Below are 10,735 nucleotides of genomic sequence, written 5' to 3' on the forward strand. Positions count from 1 at the left end.
GCTGCGCGGCACTCATAATAATAGCAGTGTGTTTTAAAAAACTGAATAAAGCTCAAAATCCTTAGAATAGCGGCTAATTCCATAATATCAATGCATTGGGAACACTGCACATTCAATTTCAAATCAAAACATGACCAAAATTGATTAAGTTTGTGTTATACCTTTACAGAAAGTGAAGGAAAAGGAATGTTCGGTATGTTGGGCTGTTCAAAGAAATAGCAGTGTTTGCATTTTTCTTTACAAACTCAAACATTTACTGTATAAACTGAAAAATGTCTCAAGATTTTGCTTTACTTTGAATCACTGCACTAATATCTAGTTGCATTACCATTATTTCTGAGAATTGCTTCACATCTGTGTTGCATGGAGTCGACCAACTACTGGCACCTGTGAACAGGTATTCCAGCCCAGGACGATTGAAAAAAAAAAATCCCTGATATTCCATGACTTTGCTAGCCCTGGCCGCAAATGTAATTTGCTGCCACTAGGGGCGCGTCTAGATTTCTAGGCTATGACTTTGCCCCAAGAATGATCAAATTCCCTGACTTTCCTTGTCTGGAATAGACTTCCTAAAATTCCATGATATTCCAGAAATTCCATGACCCGTGGGAACCCTGAGAGTAAGACATCAGAGTGGGTAGAACCATCCACGCGTCTACTGGGCCAGCATGCAGAACCACCTGATGCTTCTACTGGGCCAGGAGAAGCCAAACCGCCCCACAAGCATCGCACGCATGTCCTGGCAGAGCCCTCACTGAGGCGGCGCAGGTGCGGCTTTGGCTACGTCAAAATACAGCTTTCTTATCAGCCTGTGCTTCCCTGTGTTCTCTAAAGATCAATATTAAGTAAGGGTGTTTCTCTGATTATCAATAATAAGTAAGGGCGTTTATTTGTGTTCTCTAAAGATCAATATTACGTATATTAAGTAAGGGCGTTTCTCTGATTATGTATCGGTAAGTTGGGGTGTGGCATGACGCCTGCACAGGTGTTGCCACATTCGGAGTGGATTGTGATTTATTAAGGGTAGGACATGGCGTAGGACATGCATGCCATGCACACTATTATAAATCAGCATATTGTTGAGCACGCACTTGCAGTGTGTGCTGTGTACGCCACCTTTACATGTCAATTCTGCACAGTTTTGTAAATGAGATCCAGGTGTGTGTCTGAAGGGGAGGAACTCGCACAGTGCAGCTTACGTCAAAATATCCAACTTTATTGAAATGCATGGCCGCATACTCTCAAGATATTTACAGGTTCAGTCAACGACATCATGTTAAAATGGAGATGAAAGGCAGCAAACCACAGAAAACAGAAAAAAAAACAGCAATGAAAGCACACAGTCTCAGACAGAACTCCTGAAATCGCAAATATATTACAGAGAGAAAGAAAAAAAACACCTCTTAAATAAGTAAAACACACAGCTAAATAGATCAGATAAATTCACACCTGTTATAATTCCAAAGATCTCTAGTTATTTGGTCAAGTGTCACGACTGCGAGGGTGAGGTGGCCCATTTCTCTGGTCTTGTTCTCACTGAACTTGTTGAGTCCATAATTGGCCACCAGGGGGCCCCGGTGAGCAGTGGCACACCTCGCAGCTCAGAGGACAATCTCTGAAACGTCAACATAAAGGCTCAGGTGAACATCCAAAGAGAGGGAGGGGAGGGGGGGTGCCACCCTACCCCACCCTCGTCTAGAGTACACCAGCAGTGTGTGAGGAAGAAGGCACCAATAACTGGAGTGAGACGAGTCGCGACACACAGGCCACCGTTCGGATATGAGCATGGAGAAGGTGCTTCTGGGAAAACTAAAACGTAAAACCAAAAACAAAAAGGCGAATGGTCCAGCCCCTCCCCCTCTCAAACCTAAACCCAGCTTAGTGGGCTCTTAAGGCTTCTCACAGCAGGAGCGGAGAACCGAAAAGAGAACCGAGAAGAACACCAGGAACCCCCCACTCCAGAAGAACCACTACATTAGACCCAGACAGTGAGGTTCTGCAACGGTTCTACTCCTTGCTCTGGACGTTCTGTGTGTGACCAGACTCCATCTTTCCATCCTCTGAGCACGCGCACACGCACATGCACACACACACACTTGCATGCACACACACACACACTCGCATGCACACACACATACACACACACACACGCACACACTCCTGAGTCCCTGAGGGCTATGCATCAGTGGAGAATCTCATGACATGAATGACCACATTTAAAAGGCATAATGACCGTAAACGAACAGAATAAAAGAAATAAATACAAGCCGTTATAATAACGCAGCCGCCATTATATATCCGCGCCTCTATGTACAGCATTCATCTCATTAGAAAAAGTGGTGCTATGCTCATGATATCGCTTGGTGTTGGCTCCCTCCCTCTCTGCCCCCCACGCCTGCTCCCCACCCCCACCCCCACCCACACACACACACACACACACACACACACACACACACACACACACACACACACACACACACACACACACACACACACACACACACACACACACACACACACACACACACACACACACACACACAGCAGCAGGCCATGGGAGAGATCCGGTGGAGGTTTGGCCCAGCTGGGTCCGGCCCCCTAGCTGCTATCCAGGCCTGATTGTGCCTCCAGGTCCAGGGAGAGGGGAGCCCCTGTGCTGGGGGCAGGGGGGGGGGGGGGGCAGGAGGGTTTGGCTTTGTGGGGGAGAGGGGGGCAGACGTCAGTGTCCAGCAGCAGGAGAGTTGCCCCTGTGCTGAACCCGGTGGGGGCAGATCTGTGGGGACATCTAGTTTTGGCTTTGGGGTGTTGGCGTTCTCTGTGTGTGTGTGTGTGTGTGTGTGTGTGTGTGTCAGTGTGTGTCAGACGTTGGAGTCCTGCAGCAGTGGTTCCTTGGCCTCTCCGGGGGTCTGGGCAGAGTGAGGGTGGCTGTGGGGGGACGTGTGCTTCTTCCAGCTGCCCCCACGCGACACGCCCATGTGGGGGTGCTCCGGGATAAACAGCGCCACCAACAGGGCCAGCAGCACAGAGCACGACCCAAACAGGAAAGGGGGGCCAGGGATTATGGCACTCTGCAAAACAGAGAGAGAGAGAGAGAGAGGGATAGAGAGAGAGAGAGAGAGAGGGATAGAGAGATGCAGGAGAAAGAGAGAGTGGGGGGGAGAAGGAGGGAAGAAGAGAGGGATAGAGAGATGGAGAGAGGAGAGAGGGATGAGAAAGAGAGAGTGAAGAGGGGTGGAGGAGAAAGAGAATGAGGGAAGGAGAGAGGGAGGTAGAAAGAGAAGGAGAGAGATGGAGAGAGGGAGGTAGAAAGAGAAGGAGAGAGATGGAGAGAGGGAGGAGAAAGAATAATATAAAGGAAAATGACAGAGGAGCAGGAAAAAGAGTGAGAGAGAGATGGAGAGAAAATGGTAGAGGGAGAGAATGATACAGAGAGGGAGAGAGAATAATAAAGAAAGAGAATTATGGAGAGAGAGGAGAAAGAGAGAGATAGAACAGTGGAAAAGAATAGAAAGAATAGTGGAGAGAAATGAAATAAATGTGTGTGACAATCAATTTTAATGCACATTATGGAGGTTTTTACTGACGTCTCAGAGTGTGTGTGTGTGTGTCTCACCTGTTGGTGATGGTGTGCACGATGTGTGTCCATTCCCTCGTCGGGAGCCTCGTCCAGTTCCACGTGGAAGATGTAGAAGATGAAACCGTACAGAGCAGGACCCAAACCGTTACACAGCCCACGGATCCCTGTGACCATGCCCTGGCCTACGCCTACACACACACACACACACACACACACACACACACACAGAGTTATTACACAGGCCACGGATCCCTGTGACCTTGCCCTGGCCTACGCCTACACACACACACACACACACACACACACACACACACAGAGTTATTATACAGCCCACGGATCCCTGTGACCATGCCCTGGCCTACGCCTACACACACACACACACAGAGTTATTACACAGGCCACGGATCCCTGTGACCATGCCCTGGCCTACACACACAGAATTATTACACAGGCCACGGATCCCTGTGACCATGCCCTGGCCTACGCCTACACACACACACACACACACACACACACACACACACACACACACACACACACAGTGAGGAGTATACCTTGCTGGTCGGGGTCAGCAGTGCGGGACACCAGCGCGCTCACTGCAGGAAAAGTGATGCTGGACATGGCGGCCACTGCACCCGCCGCCCACATCATCCTGAGGGAGAGGAGGACGTCATATTAATATCAATCAATCAATCAATCAATCAATCAATCAATCAATCAATCAATACAATACCGATCAATACCATCATCCTGAGTGAGAGGAGGATGTCATATTAATATCAATCAATCAATCAATCAATCAATCAATCAATACCATCATCCTGAGTGAGAGGAGGACGTCATATTAATATCAATCAATCAAAATCAATACCCATCAATACCATGTCTATCTCAATGAGACCAGGACCACAGACAGAACAGGCCACAGCCAACAATATGTATATTTGTGTGTGTGTGTGTGTGTGTGTCTATGTGGCAACTTTATGAGCTGTGTGTCTGTAGGACAGCTGTGCTGAACCCATACCAGGACAGCGGCAATGTGTGTGTGTGTCTGTCTGTCTGTCTGTGTGTGTGTCTGTGTGTGTGTCTGTGTGTGTGTCTGTGTGTGTGTCTGTGTGTGTGTCTGTGTGTGTGTCTGTGTGTGTGTCTGTGTGTCTGTCTGTGTGTGTGTCTGTCTGTGTGTGTGTGTGTCTGTCTGTGTGTGTGTCTGTGTCTGTCTGTGTGTGTGTGTGTGTGTGTCTGTGTGTGTGTGTGTCTGTGTGTGTCTGTCTGTCTGTGTGTGTGTGTGTGTGTGTGTGTGTGTGTGTGTGTGTGTGTGTGTGTGTGTGTGTGTCTGTGTGTGTGTGTGTGTGTGTGTGTGTCTGTCTGTGTGTCTCGGTGTGTCTGTGTGTGTGAGTGTGTGTGTGTGTGTTACTCACCAGGGTTCTGATCCGAACCCATACCAGGCCAGCTGCAGTATCTGGAAGCCCAGTCCCAGTAAGATGGTGTTCTTGTTCCCAATGGAGCGCATCAGCAGACTCAACACCACCGTCTGTTTACACACACACACACACACACACACACACACACACAGAGCATGGAGATTAACTTGTAAACACAGTAACCCACTTCACTAATCAACTGAAGTCTCCCCCTGCTGTCCTGTACCGGTACTGACCTGTGCGACGATGGACAGCAGACCCAGCACAGCGATGAAGGCGGCCACACTCTCTGGAGAGAAGTCCATGATCTGAAACACACAGCAGTGCCTCAGTACGGACAACCCCAAGACACACACACACACACACACACACACACACATACACCACATACCTTACAGCAACACACAACACACACCACATACCTTACATCAACACACAACACACACACACACACACCACATACCTTACAAAACACCTTACAGCAACAAAGGCAAAGGAATCCAACATTTTGCAACATCCTCTCTCCTAATGTTAACCGGTCTATCCAAAAACCACAATGAATTGTTTTTTGAGAGCCACAATGTTGCCCAACTATAGCAGTTTCCCCTTGTCACACACACACACACACACACACCAGCCGTTTCCTGCTGTTTCCTGTGAGAATGAGATGCCCAAGAGCCTAAACACATCCATCTCCTGGCTGCCACCACCACTGCTGTATGTATTTGCAGTGTGTGTGTGTGTGTGTGTGTGAGTGAGCAAGAGAGAGATAGCTCACCTGTCGCAGGTAGAGGAAGAAGCTGGAGTACTGTCCGGCCTCAGGTAGATAAGACAGGAACACCGTTATACAGATCAGCAGCACTGTAGAGTCCTGCCCCACTTTCCTCAGAGACTGGGAGAGAGAGAGAGGAGACGAGTCAGAGACACACACACACACACACACACACACACACACAGCACTGTAGAGTCCTGCCCCACTTTCCTCAGAGACTGGGAGAAGGAGCAGAGGCATCAGACAGATACACACACACACACACAGCACTGTAAAGTCCTGCTTGACTTTTCACAGAGACTGCAGACAGCAGAGGAGAGAATTGTCAAAAGACGCACGCAAGCATGCACACACATTTACACACACATACATTTACACACACACATTTACCCACACACACATACACACACATTTACCCACATACACACACACACACACACACACACACACACACACACGGCGGTGGGTGCAGTGGCCGCCATGTCCAGCATCACTTTTCCTGCAGTGAGCGCGCTGGTGTCCCGCATCGCTGACCCCGACCAGCAAGGTATACTCCTCACTGTGTGTGTGTGTGTGTGTGGTGTGTGTGTGGTGTGTCTGTGTGTAGTGTTCCGACACAAGAAAGGGATCACGATGCTCTCACGCAAAAAACAATACAATTTCCAACATTTTTAGAATTGATAGTTTATTAAAACAATAGCGTTCTGTGTCTGTGTGAACTGCTCCCACTCTCCATGCTCCTAGCACGCATCTAGGAAAGTGGGCGTGTCAAGCAGGCAGCTCTGAGTATGTGAGTGAGTGCGCAGCAAACGTCAACACAAGTTCTTTGCCGACAGTCCTCGGCTTGTGGATCAAACAAAAGCTTGAAGTGAAATCTGGAACTATTTCAGTTACGGCCTCTACACACAGCTGCGTGCGTTGCAGTGCTGGAGACGCATCCCATTCACTTTACATGGGCTCACGTCATCCGTTGCCCAACTGAATTGTGGGTCCGTCGCGTCGCGTTTCTCCCGTCGCTCGCGTTGAGAAGTTCAGCTGTTGCTGCACCGACAGACCAATCAAGCCAATCGACGGACGGCACCAACCAATCAAATTACGGTTATACTTCAAGTCAAGTAATTTGCATAGCTACCGTTGGGAACACCCACTGGCATGCGTTGACGGAACGCAACTGTGTGTAGAAGCCGTTACATCGCAGATAGTGATAGTTATAGAAAACACCACTACATGATCAGTGCCAAGTTCATCACCTCAGTTAAAGGCTAAGGCTATCGCCTAAGTGTGGTTCCTTCATCAGTGAATTTTGAGAAGATATACATAACGACTTATCATAGTGTGCTAACATGATGACAGCGCAATGTTCACGCTATAACTTTACCATAACTTGCAAACATCTATCTGTTCAATAATTATTTCCTAGATGTAGGATAGGATACCCGAAATGCACTCATTAAAGCCCACAGAATGCCAACAAAGTGTGTTGATAATAATAATAATGGCGGCTTAGGCTATGTGGTAGCAAATTATGTTAAATATCAAAGAAATAGACATAATGTAGGAATACACACACAGATACATTGCAACATGTAATGGCGTCTCACAAAGACCTGAGTGGTTGAAACGTCCTTATTAAATCACACTGGGAGCACTGGGAAGAAGACAGTGTGCGGATATCTTCACTTTTTTCCCCCTTTGCAACTACATCAGATGGCCTAATGGCAATTCTGCATAGCATTTAGTGATTTGCATGCAGACCTTGATCTAGCCCAATAAGGCAATTTGTTGTCAAAACACACAATGTAAATGAACAAGAACAAACAATAAATTACTTAATCACACAAACTACTATTTTAATGACAATAAAAAATAATAAACATGTAGAAAGTTTAGAAGTTTAGAACTCAGAGTTGACCTGCACACTACAAAAGTGCAACAAATTCAACAAAAATGACTCAATACACTTAGAGGAGGTCTGCGTCCTTTCTTTTCCAAATATTTTAGGATTTCGCCGTGGTATCGTTTCAGTATCGAGTCTCAAAATATTTATGGCAGGTATTGTATCGAAGTCATAATTTTGGTATCGTGACAACACTATGTGTGTGGCTAGGATATGGTCACACACACACACAGCACTATAGAGTTCTGCATGACTTTCCTCAGGGACTGCAGACGACGCAGGAGAGAGAGAGGTGTTCGATACGCATGCACGCACAACCAGCAATGCAGCACAAAGAACTGCACAAAGAACTACACAAAACACACACACACACACACACACACACACTAGAGCCCGACCGATTTATCAGCGGGCCGATATTATCGGCCGATATTAGGTATTTTCCAAACTATCGGTATCGGCATTTATAATGGCCGATAAATGAATATTTTAAAAATAAAATAAAAACGGACGAAACACCCTTCAACCATGTCATGAGTGTTGGCGTTGTATAGTTTGTCCACCAGAGGGCACTCTACACCGTCCCTGCTGGCAACACTCGTGTATAACGCGCCACACATCCTGCAACCTGATGATCCAGCCAGAGTAGGGAGAGAACCAGTTATCCGCGAGTGAGATCATGAAGTGTGTTCATGGTGATTTGGTCACGAGACTTTGCTTGAATAACAATTAAAAGAACATCCCCATCAGTTCTCTTAACTCAAATAAGCATGACAAAATTCATGAAAACAATGTCCAGTTTTGCTGCTGTTAAATAAGTCGAGAGTGAAGCGGAATTAGCGAGTAATTACGTTACGTTGTTACAGTGTAGTTGACTGTCCTTTTAACTTTTGACAATGTGACTGAAGATGTATTTCTTTAATAGCGTGACAGTTATAGCAGTGAGACGTATCATCTCTCCCCGGCCTGCTATTTTGAAAGCGTATGTTTTACAATTTGCACTATGACGTTATCCATTGCTAAATTAGGGCTCATCATAGACTAGCTAACCACAAAGCTAGCTAATGCCATGAATATCAGTGGAAGACCGCTAACGTTAACATTAATGAGCTTGGAAACCACAACGAACTTATTCTGCTTAAATAAAGTAATGATTACTGTATTTATAACTAGTATATCTGTAGTTACAGTCCGTGTATTGTAAAATGTAAGTTAGACGTGCGAGGAGTGAACATTTAGACATAGAGAAAAAGTATCAAACGTAGCTTGTGCATAAAAGTTAGCTTTTCTTTTACACGTGTGTGAAATCCAATGACGCCAAGTGTGCGTTTCAGACTGTCGTTCAGCAGCAGCATTAACGAGTTACATAATGGATTTAGATCACTAAATAGTAGGTTTTTGAAGGCAGGCAGCAACTGATGATTGAAAATGGTTTGATGTAGCTCGATGGAAATAATTTTAAAAGTGCAGGTAAAGGGATAAGCAAGCTGACATTGTAGGCCTAATTATAAGGTAGCTTATAAGGCAATAGGGACTAATTATTACACACGCACACTCAAACATTTAGGAGTGACCTTTATCTTGTTTATTAATAATACAAATGATGATGATAGTAATGTCGTCATTATTTTTGTAATTATTAATATATTTCGATGTTCCTCTGTTCCACTGTGACAATATTATTTAAAAATAAACAAGTTTGTTTTTAAAATGCATTATCATATTATTTTAGTCAATACTCATAAATAACTACAAATAACTAATGTTAGGGAAATCTGTTTTGTTGCGCGTTTCTGAAAAAAAAAAAAAAAATAATAATTATATATATATATATATATATATATATATATATAGATATATATATCGGCCGATATATCGTAATATCGGATTTTTAAATCAAAAAATATTTGTATCGGTATCGGCCTTCAAAATCCTTTATCGGTCGGGCTCTAACACACACACACACACACACACACACACACACACACACACACACACACAAATGTAGCACAAAGAACTACACCAAACAGAAAAGTACCACAAAACTCAAAACTGACGAACAAAAGCAGCTTCAGTGGGAGCAGAGACTCCTGACCTGCTTTTTAACCTGGCAACAAAGGAGTCTCACACACTCACTCACTCACTCACACACACACACACAGTTCCTCACTAAACATCACTCCTGATACACACCACTCCTCCCACGTGATGTGACACACAGAGCCACAGAACTCAAAACTGACAAACAAAAGCAGCTTCACTGGAGAGCAGAGACTCCAGTCCTGACCTTTTATTCAACCTGGCAACAAAGAAGAGTCTCACACACACACACACAAACTTCCTCACTATACCTCACTCCTCCCACATGATGTGACACACTCACTTAAGTCAGATTAAGGAATGGGAGGCCTTTACTAGCAGCCTTTTATTTACTCACAACAACGGAGATATTGACCTAATAAAGACAATCCTGCAGCTCTCTACACACAGAAAAGTAGTGGTTAAAATGTGTGTGTGTGTGTGTGTGTGTGTGTGTCCTAACAGATACAACCATCTAGTTTACAAGCTATGAATGAACTACCTACAACAACTTCTCCAGGGCCTCAGAGGCCCAATGGAGACTGTGAGCATGTGGAAACAAAACCAATATGATTTCTCATCACCACCCAACCCCCAACCACGCAACACCCAACACCCAATCACCTGAAGGTCTCTGCAAGTATGCGGAAGCTGCTGCCGATTGCCAGCTGACCTTGAGCTGTTTTCGCAACTCATAGAGCACCCAAAAGGCACCCCCTCCCCTGTTCAGAAGGATCTCTTAAGCTGCCTCAATATTGTCAGTAACAGCCTTGCACTTGATATTTCCAGCCAGCACATACAGTAGCACATGGTACCTCGCAGAGCTATGCAGTGATACAGATAGAAGCAGGGAACAAATCACTGACTCTGATTGCAGACGATGGTATGATATGTTCTCAATCCCTGCGATAAAAATGGTACTTTTCTTTTTTTCAGAACAAGATAGATAGATAGATAGATAGATACTTTATTGATCCCCAGGGGAAATT

General features: G+C 45.4%; 1 protein-coding gene across 2 annotated transcripts in view; it reads right to left on the reverse strand.

Annotated features, from left to right (window-relative positions):
• Positions 1-1,200: 1,200 nt before the first annotated feature.
• Positions 1,201-10,735, reverse strand: part of slc71a1-1 (solute carrier family 71 member 1-1) — a 13,698-nt gene continuing 4,163 nt past the window's right edge. Inside the window, exons 7-12 of one of the 2 annotated variants that reach the window (XM_076279096.1) lie at positions 5,777-5,890; positions 5,235-5,306; positions 4,996-5,108; positions 4,132-4,229; positions 3,614-3,765; positions 1,201-3,068 (exon numbers count right to left, since the gene is read on the reverse strand). In XM_076279096.1, the coding sequence (XP_076135211.1) occupies positions 2,859-3,068; positions 3,614-3,765; positions 4,132-4,229; positions 4,996-5,108; positions 5,235-5,306; positions 5,777-5,890 (759 nt within the window). In that variant the 3' untranslated portion in view covers positions 1,201-2,858. The other variant, XM_076279097.1, reaches the window with a different exon arrangement.

The sequence above is a fragment of the Alosa pseudoharengus genome, unplaced genomic scaffold (genome assembly GCF_046254945.1).
Source record: "Alosa pseudoharengus isolate Yale_2024_CS ecotype anadromous, Long Island Sound unplaced genomic scaffold, YU_APseudo_1.1 YU_APseudo_1.1_scf_11, whole genome shotgun sequence".
NCBI lineage: Eukaryota > Metazoa > Chordata > Actinopteri > Clupeiformes > Clupeidae > Alosa > Alosa pseudoharengus.